This window comes from Scophthalmus maximus, chromosome 19, assembly GCF_022379125.1.
Source record: "Scophthalmus maximus strain ysfricsl-2021 chromosome 19, ASM2237912v1, whole genome shotgun sequence".
NCBI lineage: Eukaryota > Metazoa > Chordata > Actinopteri > Pleuronectiformes > Scophthalmidae > Scophthalmus > Scophthalmus maximus.
The window spans coordinates 3,685,067-3,698,696 of NC_061533.1; the positions used below are offsets into that span (position 1 = coordinate 3,685,067).

Below are 13,630 nucleotides of genomic sequence, written 5' to 3' on the forward strand. Positions count from 1 at the left end.
GAAAGGATGACATTTTTTACTTTAGAAAATCATTTTGGGAAATATATATATATATATATATATATATATGGCGTTTGCTATGACTTGGATAAATAACTGTAATTACTATAGCCCGACCGATTTGGATTTTTGGGGCCAATATCGATATTAGAGTGTACAAGATTCCCGATACATCAGCCGATATATATATATATATATATATATATATATATATATATATTTTAAAATATATATATATACATATATATATATATTTTTAAAGGTTCCTAGCAATAAATAAGCAAGATTTTTTTCTTTATTGTGCTGAAAATCTGTGAGATTTTATTTGCCCCGGGCTTTGATATACAACCACAAAGACACTGTGCAAAGAAAGCAAAGATGAAGTCACACTTACGGAGAGTCGGCAAAGCACATGAACACAACTGATATATCTGCATGTACACGGTTTACAGCCAAAAGAGTTCATGCAACAGACGACGTACGAGTGAAGGCTCAAAAACGAAAACACACGGGCAACACAAACACATCAATCCAAATGTATAAATCAATACATTGTTTAAAATATACCGTTATATTCAATGATTTTTCTTTAAAAAATCCTTAATACTGTTTCATTTTGTCTACCGTTTTTTTTTTTATAATCACAAAAAGAAAATCCATGAGACCTAAAAATCTGTTTGCTGCGACGGGACTTCGTCACGTAACATGTAATCACACATTTACTGCGGCGATCGATGCTTAATGAATATAGTTTTTAACAAAACAAGATGTTACAACGTGAATCTGCAGAAAAAAATGCCTTTCTGTGCGGAGAAAAAAAATTATTATAAACAAAATTCAAAGCTTGCACCGCCTCTATAATTTTAGCTTACAATTATTTTTAATAGAACCAATTTAAGAAGTATTTGGCATTTATAGTCATTTCAAATTAATCTGTGAATCATCAGGAAAAACAAAAAAACTTTTGGGGGGGTTTTGTCTGAACTCTCTGAATCCAGTTGTCTCACAACTGGACCGTTTGCTAAAACCTACATCTGATGTAGCGTTTGAAATTTAGAGGAATTATTGAAACAAGTGGTCCAGAGCTGAGATGATAAGCCGATTAATGAATTAGTCAATCTGCAAAAAGAACATAAAAAATAAATGGATTAAACGTTTTGCTTGTATTAAGCAAAAATAGTGAGATAAACTTTCACAATTTCTCCTTGACTTGATTCATCGCCGTCTCTAGCTGACTTTCTAAAGTTAATAGATGATTTGTTTTTAACGTGAGAATCTTTTTTAAAAAGGGGTCTTTAATAAAGACTTGATGGCTACAAACATGATATCGCGCTAAAAGCCTGACGCTAAAGTGGCGTATCCAATTCACCCCCAGACAAAAAGCTAATTTTTCGCACCAATCTTCTAATTGAAGAGGCTGGAATTTTTGTTTCATGATCAAAACAGCTGCTGATTAGTTTCATCGTCTCAGCTCTCGCTACGACTGTAGGAAGTAACTAATAAACCCGAGTGCTTACAGCTGGACGGGCCTGACACCTAGCTACGGTTGCTGAGCAACAATCTTGTGATCGGGGTTTAGCCGACCATCTTCTCTACATTTGGCACCTCACAAGGTGAAACAATAAAAAGTTTAAAAATTTGATTGCCATTTATTCACCAGTGGCACTCCAACTTGACTTGGATGTCCTTGGCTATACATATACATATTATTATTTTTTTAAACGTGGAGATTAAGATTTAATCTTCTAAAAGTGCATGCAAGCGAGTACAAATAAAGCAAAAAAAAGCGCGTGTTGCTTAACCAAATCTAATTTTTCATACAGAATTGAAATCTCAGTCGAAGCGCAGAGTTAAAAAATATACTACAAAATTGTCTTAAAAACAGGAATATTAGCAGATTGGTATTGCTGTAGCTTATCGATTATTAGTAATACATTTCTAAGCTGGTGGGAGGAAGGACGGCGACGCGCTACAGACGGACAAGGAGGACAAATGATGTAAAATAGAAAAAAAGAAAAGAAAAAAACCCCAGAGAAATATGCAAGTGAACAACCGATGGAAGATATTGTCCTTTTGTTTATAAGCGCCATAAACAATATCCTCACGTTCCTCGCATGCCCATCTCACTCGTCATCGCTCTTGCTCCTGTCCGACTGATCCTGTGGACAGAAGAAAAAAGGACGAAAAAGCATTAAGAGCGAGGGAGATTTCCATGCAGAGGAGGAGAAGGGGAAGTACAGTGTGATGAAGGTTTATTTCTGTGGAGCACATCAACAATAGGTCTTATGGGTCAAGAGGCTTCTCTGGAGGACAGAGAACATGAAGGTGAAGCCTGTGGCCTTTACATCACAGCCTCTTCTCTGTTCACTCATTTCTCTTCTGAAGGCAGACGCTGACGAGGAGAGTGGTGAAGAAGGATGAAGACTTTTCAAAGACCTTTTCAGAAATTCAGAGGCGTCACTTTGTAATCTGTCGTGAGAAGAGACGGCGAAAAGTGGAGACGGGAAGAGGCCAGACTTTCCTTTGAACACGGTGCGGCACAAAGGCAGATTACAGCTGCCGCCACGACCGACGGACGGCTGAGGAAATCATACATTCACGGAGTACATTGACCCCAAACAACCCGCAGTTCATCTGCGTCACTCTGGGCTTCAATAAGAACACAGATGCATCACACAGCCGAGTTAACGACGGGAGTATTACGGCCATATTGAAAAAAACAAATGGGAGATTTAAAGAATAACACTGTAATATCAATATTATGGGAATAAAGTTGTAATTTAATTCAAAAAAAGTCATAATATAACAACAATAAAGTTGTAATTGAATTAAGAGTCATAATATTACAAGAAAAAGACGTAATTTAGGAGAATAATCCCATCATTTAATTAGAAAATACATAATATTTGAAGAATAAAGTTGTAATTTAATTCGAAAAAAGTCATAATATAACAACAATAAAGTTGTAATTTAATACGGAAAAAATCATAATAACTGAATTAAGTGCTAATTTAATTTTTAAAAGGATGAAGTTATAATTGCATAATGGGAATAAAGTTGTAATTTAATTCGAAAAGGTTAGCGGTTTAGCATCAGTTACCATGGTGATTTATCTCATAAGAAGTGCAAAATCTTCGTAGGACTGGAAAACCCAGAGTTAAACCTGAAGTCACCTCGATAATCGCAGATCCTGTTAAAAACTAGAAATAGTTGAGGCCCTGTCAGCGGCAGATGCTTCCACCATGTACAAACATCCAGGTCGATGATCACTCGCAGTACACACATTGTCTTTTCACTAATTCATCATCATGCTGTGTTTGACGAGACGTCGGCCCGACATCTGCAGACAGCTGTTAGCGACGTTAGCTCCCCGATGGGAGACAGAACTAATCCAGTAGAATCCAAACACCGTTCACTCGACTTTCCGTTGGGTCTCGCAAAACAAACAAACACAAATCGAGAGGCAGTTTCCAGTCGGATCCTCTCCAGGATGCGACCTAGAGTGAGGCGGCGTCAGCTAAACCAAACCTCCCGAGTCCCGACCGCCCGTAAACGCAGACTAATTATTCTCTTCATGGTAAACGGGGCTGAAGGAATCGCAGAACAGCAGCTGAAACTGTGGGGAATACAGATGAAGCACAACAAGGCCTAATCATGCGTAATAGACCTTGTTTTTTTGCTATATATAAAAAACCTACGCTGCCGGTATCTACAGAGGGATTCCCATTAACCCCAGTAACCTGCAATTACCCATAAAGCCCCTCTCTGCATATGTTTACAGAGACATTCATGTGCATCATTTTGTAGCCCGAGAGGTTTTTCTATGCTAATGTAACAGTTTCTTCTTAAAAGAAATGGGTTCCCTTTTACGTACGCTATTAATTCAAGGTTATGATGAAGGTAAAGATTATGAAAGCAAACGAACGGCTGACTGAGCTGACTGTTCAAACTTATGTTTTTTTTTACTATAAACGAAAAAACGAGATGGCGCTAAATGTCAGGTCGTGTGCGCAGATGAAAGATTCAAAAGAAGAGAACAAAAGAAGCTCGTGACCTTGTCGCGTCTGGCTCAGAGAGTCGATCGAGATGACCTCAGCAGGACTAAAATACAGATCCAAGTTTGCAGAGGCAAAACATCACAGCTGTGATATCTAATTTGATATCATAAATATTATAAATTCGTAATGACAACCTCAAACTCTGAAATTTGTGGCTCAAAGAACGTGAAGCGCTGACCTTTTCCCGTTTCTTTTCACGAGTAATTTAACGGTTATTAAATTAAACGCCTTCTCGTGGCACCTGAGGTGTGAAACAGCCACCGATTACGCAGCTGGACGGAACCAGCAGGACTCTGGAGACGACCGGGACCCACTGAGGCTCGCCGTGATGCCGTTGTTGGAGTCTCGTCACATCCGAATGAATCCACGTGTCTGCTTCTCTTATTCAGAACCAGACTCACATGAAGAGGAGACGTCTCGTCTGTCTGAGTAAAGGATCAACATGTTGCGGGGAAGCGCTGCCGAGTGGCATGACCTACATTATCGTCCTGGTCCTCGTCGCTGTCGTCGTCGCTGACCACCGGCTTGGCCTTCCCTCGGCTCTGCCTCTTCTTGCCTTTGTCGTGGCTCCGCCCCTCCTTGCTCAGCTTGATCTTGACTCGCACCGACTTGGCTGAACGAAGCACAAGGCGGAAAGCAAAAGTCTCACGTCACAGTTTGATTAGTCAGAAAACATGAATCACGCTCGTCTAAATTTCCAGCCACATCTGGACTCATGAGGACACGTCGATTATATCTGGAATCAATTATTCCTGCTTTGGACGAGTTGCCATCAAAACTATAATCTGTCTTTTCTCTTTGATCTCGTATATTATGGCATTCAAATTGAAAATAAGTGCTGGTGCTCAAAAAGAACAACCTACATTTGTATTTTGTATTCATAATTTTTCGATCAGCATGTTTTTTTGGAAATTACGCAGATTAATGGGATCGAGTGAACCCATGTGAGAATATACTGTAGCTGGAAAATCTCTGTGTTGATGACTATAAATGAAAAACTCTGCTTTCCACATCAGAATTATCATCCTGTCCAGCCTCCTCCGAATTTCTGACAGTAAAGTCGTTAATTTATGGGAAGAAAACTTGGATTTTGTCTGAAATTAAAGTGGTAAGTTTACGAGACAAAAAGTCTGAAAAATGGTGTTTTGTTTTTCAACGACCTACATCGCTTCAGGATCACCACTGACGCTGCCGCGTGCCGTGATCTATGTGTGCGGCGGACGAGCTCATCAAATTATACTTTGAAATCGGATGTTCCATACTGTTGTAGTGTAGTATGTTTTTTTTCTTGTAAATGTGTGACTATCATCTCAGAGAATATCTTTCTTTTTTTTTGCCTTGTAAGTTTACCACGGCTTAGGTCTTCCGACAAGTTTGTTCTGGAGCTTTTTCTTTTTCTTTTTCAAAGTCTTTCTGGAGCTTCCAGACAGTTTCCTGCTGCTGCCAGAGTTACTATATACGTTGAAAGCTGAAAAAAACCCAAACATGAATTGTGACATTTTCTCAGTTTCCAAGGTCAATGATGTATTTTAATGCCCCGTTACACTTTTCTTTCCCAGATTGCAGGTAAAACAGAATTCTTCATCACTGTTTTTACATTTTAAAAATCTATGTCTGTGCCCTTCACTGGGTTTAGAGTGTAAAATGTAAATTAGACGACACGTGTTGGCACGTGTGTTGGTGTGTGTGTTTGAATTCAATACAAACAGTTAATCTCACCCTCGGCCTCCGACTCATCCTCGTCGTCGTCCTCGTCGTCATCCTCGCTGTCGTCGTCGCTCTCTTCGTCCTTGGCAATCTTCTGCCTGGCACTTTTGAAAACGGACTGAAGGACGATGGAGTCTTCGTATATCTGAAGGCAAAAAAATAAATAAAAATGGTGACTGGAGTCACACACGCACATTCGTAGGGCGCTTTTACATCATTCGTACGCTGCCGTCACTGGAGGAGCCGTCGATCGAACAGCCGACCTTCTGGTTCGTGGTCGACCCGCTCTAAGTGAATGAAAATGCCCCATAACACTGAATGACTTCAGGTATGTTGAATTATGTACTCGCAGCAACATTCGCATATTTCATATTTCAGTCCACCTCTGAGCGTCTGTTGCATCACATTCATGCTACTCAGGGAAAAAAACAAGGTTATGCATTATGAATTGTCAGATGAGCTTATCTCGATGACTGACCACGAACCCACAAGTATGTGAATGACGCAAGTCGGCCAAAGAGCCCACGCTCGTGACAGCACAAGTCAGGCTCACGGACGTAAACAGGCCCAAAGGAGTCCGTAGTGGCCGAGGCAGAGACGTCAGAAGTAAATTAGGTCAATGCAAGTGTCCACCATGCGGTGAGGGTGAGTCTTTCTTTGGTAAAGGGCTCGTACCAAAGAACTTTCTACTTCTGCTCGCTGTAGAAACCCGCCAGGCACTAAAAGTTGAAGTGAGGATGCAGTAAACAGAGGAAAAAAATCTAAATCAAATCACTATTCCGGGACTCACAAATCGTCAATTCAAAGTTTTTCTAGGTAACCGGGCAGGCGGGTCGCTCCGAGGTTCCTCTGAGGACTGAGGCTGCGTCAGTGTCACGTAAGCATAGACTGACAGGAACAGGGAGCGACACGTGCAACGTTTGTACTCTGCATAACTGAATAGCGGAGGAAATGACAGTGAATTGTTTCAGCTCGACTCGAGAGTTAAAAACCTGCAGACTTCTGTCCCGCCTTCACGCTCGGTTAACCACTACATAAGAAAAAACTGATTCATTACGGCAAAGTTAATTAGAGGAAATAAAAATGACGCAACTGGGTTTCTGACCTGGGATCCCTCCAGGTTGAAGGTCTGGGCATTGTGACAGAGCAGCATCACATCCTTCTCCAGGTCTCCCATGTTCCTGTATTTATGACTTCTCACACGTTCCTGTCGACAGAAAAAAAAACAAAAACACGCACACCAGCATGAAGCAACATCGTGATTCATACTCCTCATCCCTCCCCTTATACGACCCCGAACGCACCGCGCCGTCATATTCACCGCACCTTGATCTTTTTGAAGTCGACAGGTTTCCTGATCAGCTCGTAATATTCCGGGAGCTCCTTCCTGGACGGAAGCTGGACAAAGACCTCGCTCAGTTGTCTTCCTGCCCTGGAAAATGAACACAGTAATTCAACATGAAAATAATTTGATTTGTACTCTAGGTTATAGCGTTGTAAAGGTTATACATTGAAAAATTCCTTTGGGTGTTTGGTATATTAAAATTCTGGATTTATATATATATATATATATAATATTTATAAAACAAATGAAATAAATATTCCTGGAACATTCCAGTATTACATCAAATTACACTTATGGATATTAATGTAAAACTTCAGTAGCGAATGACAAAAGCATATAGCTTAAATAAAAATGTGTCTAATAACACTGCAAATCAATAATCTTACATTATACACGTATAAACACAGAGGGCAATGGAGTTGCATGAATAGGATCATTGCCTAATGTTTAACGGCAATTGCCGGTGAAAAGGGAACCAATGACTGGTTACTGCCAATGAATGTTTAGACTATTGTCAATGCATTGTAAGCACGGACATGGCCTTTCCATTGGGGTTCAACGTGCTGTTCTAGTCTAAATACCAACCAGGTCAAGCAATTCAAAAAAAATGTGTATGTAATATACGAAGTTGATGAAAAGTGGAGCACAAATCCTTTAACATACGACCACTGAATGACACAGGAAACACACTGGAAATGTTCAAATGGTTCACGATTGCTTTCATTTGCAAAGAAAAACCATCAGGCCTTTTGAAGGTAAGGCTGGAAATGTTTCTTAATATCTTCAGAAAAAATCCATGAAAAGACAAAAAACAACAACAACCAATGTGTCCTGCTGATGTACTGTGGGAATCCAAAGCCTGATTTAGACTCACTGATCCGTCCCACAGAGCTCCGTCATTGTTGTCCAAAAACTATTTTGAGATCATCCACGAGCCACACTGTCGCGCGGGACGACATGTTTCCTAATTGCAAAAAAACATGGGCCGTGTACTTTATTTAGAGACACAGCTTCACTGACTAACGACAGCGATGACTTCCAAAGAACGCCGCTCCTCCGGAGACGGGCGCTTCCTCAAGTGAACATAACGATGAAACTATAAAGCTATTCTTTTTAACGCAAACTACAATGCTTTGGGCTAAAGTTACTCCTACAACTATACAACATGTATGAGTTGTTGTGGCCTCCGTCTTATTCGTCTTCCAGGGATGTACACACGGATGGATAGACTCTGAATATTTAGAAAAGGAAACTGCAGGAGAATATCAAATCGTAAAAAAGCAGAGATCCCGTCAGACGGTGAAATTACGACATATGTGATCAATGCTCTGTCCGTGTCAAAGTTCTTCCAGACCTGCACTGAAGTCTGGACATTGTCCCGAACGTCTCCGGAGGGGCTGAACGTGAGAAATGCAAATGTCGCCCTGGAGATTTCATATTCACTCGTGCGACTGACACGAGCGAACACGACCCGAGAATATTTCCGCCCGTTCTCTGACGGACGCTGACGTCAGTGATGATCTCAAGCGAATGACATGAGTTTTGCATCTCTCCAGGTCTTTCTATTGACTCTCTCAACTTGTGTTTCTGCAATGCGTGAAAATAGAGAGAATGTCTGCCACAGTATTAAGAGCAAGGCCCCTCATTTATTAATTTTTTTCACTAAATCTTTAAAGAGCAGATCAAGACAAACAGATTCTCTTCAGGATGCACCGAAAATGTGTTGTTTTTTTCTACTGGAAAAGGACGTAGATGATCATAGTTTACAGTAAAACAATGTTCACGTGATGAGCACAGGTGAAAATTATCCCTTCAGTAATATAAAGACAGAAACAAGGGAAAAGAAAAGGTTGCTATGTACAGAAACCAGGGGTTCCTGTAAGGAAGCAAGAACACACTGTACTTTTCTTTAGATGTTTTGTAATGATTCAAATAATAAATTCCAAGATGTAGCTTTGAAAAAAAAATATTCAAAGCCCTATGAAGTTGCTCCCACCTCCAAACAGCAGCGCTGGAGTGGCTCTGCCGGATTTTTCGAGGCAACTGATCTTAGATCACTTGGATTCCGTACAATCAGCCGCCGCGGTGCCTCCGTGCTGTGAACGCCCGGCGCGCTCAGATCCACTTGTGTAAACTGTGCAGAAACCACAAAGGTCGGATGGTATGCTCGAATCTTTGATGTGTCACGTGTGTGATGCAACAGGGACCTCTGGGGAAAGACCCAAACGCCGACCCCTGTGAAAGGCCACTGGGATTGAGGGGAAATGTGATCCCGGTGGCTTTGAACTGGGGCTCCAACGGCTTGTTATAGGAAGACAGTAGAACAACTAAGTGTGTGTGTGTGCGCGTGTCTGAAATCACAAGGATGCCTGTTGCCGTGTTAATGTCGAGAACCTCAACCGTTCCCCGGCTCCAATTAAGAGATAAGAGGTTATTTTAAAAAAATCCAGGAAGCTCCCAACTAACATATAAGTCCCAGTTTAGAGGTGCAGTTTGTTTTTTTACGAGGAAACAGCAACTCTGCAACCTAAGGAGTCCTGGAGTCCTCCTCCTCCTCTTCCTCCTCCTCCTCCTCCTCCTCCTCCTGAGCCAGAGCGATGATTGAGATGCTCTGGGAAGAAAAACCATCAACTGGGAGAGGAAAGTATTTGACTTCTGGAATAGCAGGTAGCGGTTTTCCTGGAAAAAGCTTCGGCCTAGAAGTCAGCCAGTGCATATTTGAATAATGGGAACACAAATGCACATGTTGCTCCACTGTCGGGAGACACACTTGCAAGAAGGAAAAGAAAAAAATCCACTCGCGCACTAACCTTCGGGGCGTTTGGACGGAGAGAATACGAGGATGTTTATCTCACTGTGCTGTTCCTAAGACATGACTTCATGTCTGTGGTTTTTTTTTTAAAATTTTGATTATTCTGCTGACAAGGGAGAAATCTGTACTTTCCGTTGCATAATCAAGGCAAGTCTTACAACCAGAGGAGCTGCTCTGAACTCAGAAGAACATCTTTTTTTTATTTAGAGATGTACCTATAAAGCTACAGTGTGTCAAATATTAAGAAGAACCTGTTCACAGAAATTGAATATATTGTCCATAACTGTGTTCATTTATTTATAATCACCTGCGACAAAGAACTGAGGTTTTGTCGTACACTTTGAATGAGTTAAATACAGTTACTGTACATGTGTGAGTCTCCATGTTTGCCAAGTCGCGTTGAATATTCAGCGCTGCCGGAAATGGAATTAGCGGTGCGCCACCATAAAGGGTCCCCTGTCAGTTGCTCAGTTGGTTGCGGTTTCCAACTTTACCACAAGATGCCGCCAGAAAATTACAAAAAATTACACACTGGGGCTTCAAGAGAGCAGAAGGCAGCACATCACTCGTTAGCCTGAATGTTGCACTGGAACATCTGTGCGTTATATTAAAGTTAAGTTCATCATCTACAGAATCTTAGTTTAACAGAAAGATTCATCTCATTTCCGGCAGCCGGGTCGTGCTGTCATCGGCGGCTCAGACTTGAGTTCCACGAAATCAATTCCAGTTTAATAAATCATCATTAAATCCAAATTTTTCAATCTCATTCTAAAGCACATTTATCCAATGGCAACACGTCCCCAAACCCTTGATCTCTCGGGGCCCGCACCACTTTCGGATCTGTGATTTGAGACTGGATGACTCTCACATTCACGGACTGTCTGACAGAAAGTCCGTCCAGACAACCTTCACCTGTCAAAGGAGCTGACAGTTTTCTCCGTCAGTGTGAATGTGTTCAGTTCCACTCCGGCGCCGGTGCTTGACGGCACTACAGACAAATCAGCGTCCATGGAGCGACATTCAGCTTCGAAGCTCTTGTCTGCTGTGACACTTTGGCTCTGTGAGAAAACACAATTAATGTCCCTCTTCTTTCCGACCTCCACAGTGACGTGGGGAGTAATTCATAAGCTCATGACTGCAATCATCAAAGAGTGCGACTCATCATAACCAGAAAAAACATTTAACTAGAAGGGCCCGCCGACGCCCAATCTCAACAGGAGTGATAAGGTGAAAGTAAAATCCCGGATTCACCCATTTAAGAGTTGATTGTCAAAGTGACATTAATTCCATGGAGCAGTGACTCGTGTGACGCTGTTGCCTGACAGTGAAGAGAGGACGTCTCTCTCTCTCTCTCTCTCTCTCTGTCAAACCTGGACTTATATTTTTTCCAGTGATGACGGTTATATTTTCAAAAACAGAACTGGTGTCCCCCTCGTTGAATCCTTGGCAAACGCGATTAAAGAAACCTCAAGTCCTTTACATGCAGAGCCAAGGACACCAAACAAAGTGACAATGACAAACACCACCTTCCCCACGGAGCGGAGGAGTCGGTTCAGTCTCCGTGCTGCTCCGCTGACAGACCGAGGACGTCACGAGACTCTTCAAAGCCTCTCAGCAGAGACTCAAACACTCACCTTTGTTCTGGTGCTGCTGCTGCTGAGCTGTCACTCATTTACTGGCTGTGTTAGACCTTCACAAAATACATTTATTTTTTATGTTCCTACTTTTATCTCATTATGCTCCAAACATTATTGTTGCTCCTCTTTGTGTTTGTTTCACTTTTCTCGTTTTTTAATAATTGTTTTTACTTAATTAACAAATTTCTAATCTCATGTTCCACAAAGACAGACAGACAGACAGAAAGAACGAAAGACAGACAGACAGAAAGGAAGGAAGAGATAAAGACAGACAGACAGACAGAAAGAAACTATGTGTGTCTATCTAACTTTACATTTATATATAAATATATATATATATATATATATATATATATTTACATCACCCAAGGACGTTACGTTATGGTTCGTTTTTTTTTTTTTTGTTTGTCATCGGGATTATGCAAAAACTACTGGATGGATTTCTGGACGGGAAAAAGGGGCAGATCCATGGATTTTGTTTATCACTTTCTTTCAGACTATTCACCAATTTCCCAGGGAATAATTCATGGATCTTGATTGGGGGGGGGGGCATATATATATATAGGTGACTGATAGACTGAATAATGCAGTGACAGATAAACTTCAGTCTGACTTAAGTCATAAAAATCCGCCTCCTTACCCGTCTCTGTAGTTGATCACCGTGTCGATGATGGTGTTCATTTGCTTGGTGAGCTTAGGGGTGTTGGGCGAGAGCTTCTCGGCCGGCGGACGTCCGCGTCGCTTCTTGCCCTTGCTGCTGCTGCCGCCGCCGCCTCCGTCGTCTCTGCTCGACGAGTCCTTGTCTTGTCGCCGCTTGCGTTTGCGCTTTTTCAGGCGGATCTCCTCCTCCATCTCCTCCAGGTTTCCGTCCTCGATGGCCTGGAATTTCAAGAGGAGCCCCCCCCCCCACCGACAAGAGACGCGGTTAGTCCCACAAGAAACATTCCCAGTGGTTTGCATGTGATGTCAATCAAACCATCTCTGTCATCAGATTCACAATTTGCAGAGGCAAAAACTTCTCTCACTGGTTGAAGTATTCTGAACGTGTACAGTTAATGTCAATGTGCTCTGTAATCTCCTACGTCGTCATCATCATCGTACGAAACAAACCAAGACATTGGTTGTTTTGGTTTGTTTCGCAAGTGATTTGTTTTTGCGTTTATTCTATTAGTAGTGTTCGCAAATCTTTTCCACATATGTTGACAAAAGATTAAAAACAATATAGACAGGGTATTTTTTTAGAAAAATTGCCTACTTTTTTAACCATTCAATTACTAATTTGCATTGATACATTTCTTTGTTCCATACAAACTCACAGAGGACTTCCCAGCTAATGTCATGAAAGTGACAAATTCATTAAAAATCCTGGGACCATGTAAAATCTCATAGCTCTTTTCCATTTATAGATATAGTTCTCTCCCGGAGCTTGATTGCATCATTTTGCGAAATCTCTGTCTGTTTTTCACTGGATCAAATTGGATGTGACAGTTTGCTGCTTCTTGGCCTTTTCCCAATTAGCAGATTCACAATCTCTGTGTCACATTGACACCGCCCTAATGAAATTAACTATGATCGAATTCGCTTATGAACTCCCTGGTATGTTGCTATTCAGCTAAACAAAGCCACTACAAGCAAGTTAGAAAAACGGGTCACACAGAGAGAGAAAACTTTCAGGCCATGATATTTTTTTTTTGCCTCCCGATCGGAAAACGGACAGACTGTGAGTCACTTTGGGTTTTTCTTCTTTTAATCAGAGCTTCTCTGAACCGCGGCAAATGCTCCCAACATACCGTCTCCTTGGGCTCAGAGATTCTTTGTTCTATTCTTGTTTTCTCTGGTACACCTGAGCCACGGTCATTAAACAGATCTGCCCGGCACCGAGATGTCTCTCCGGGGCTGAATGAGTCACAATATATTTGGTGCTGGTGACTGGGTGCCATTACTCTCACACAGGAGGAGCGAATAAATGAACAAAAAAAACACATCCAATTATGGTTGAGGCTTGTTTTGCGAACAAAGGATCATCATTTTCTCGTGGATTAGAACAAAATTGTTGTTTTACACCTTAAAT

The 13,630-nt window shown here is 41.4% G+C and overlaps 1 protein-coding gene across 3 annotated transcripts in view; it reads right to left on the reverse strand.

Moving 5' to 3' along the window:
- Nucleotides 1-294: 294 nt before the first annotated feature.
- The window catches only part of smarca2 (SWI/SNF related, matrix associated, actin dependent regulator of chromatin, subfamily a, member 2), a 42,613-nt gene continuing 29,277 nt past the window's right edge, over nucleotides 295-13,630 (reverse strand). For 2 of the 3 annotated variants that reach the window (XM_047329328.1, XM_047329327.1), the window contains 6 exons: nucleotides 12,200-12,438; nucleotides 7,092-7,197; nucleotides 6,859-6,972; nucleotides 5,778-5,910; nucleotides 4,538-4,671; nucleotides 295-2,159 (listed from right to left, as the gene is read on the reverse strand). In XM_047329328.1, coding sequence (XP_047185284.1) covers nucleotides 2,124-2,159; nucleotides 4,538-4,671; nucleotides 5,778-5,910; nucleotides 6,859-6,972; nucleotides 7,092-7,197; nucleotides 12,200-12,438 — 762 coding nt within the window. In that variant the 3' untranslated portion in view covers nucleotides 295-2,123. The remainder of the gene's footprint in view (nucleotides 2,160-4,537; nucleotides 4,672-5,777; nucleotides 5,911-6,858; nucleotides 6,973-7,091; nucleotides 7,198-12,199; nucleotides 12,439-13,630) is intronic. The other variant, XM_035638731.2, reaches the window with a different exon arrangement.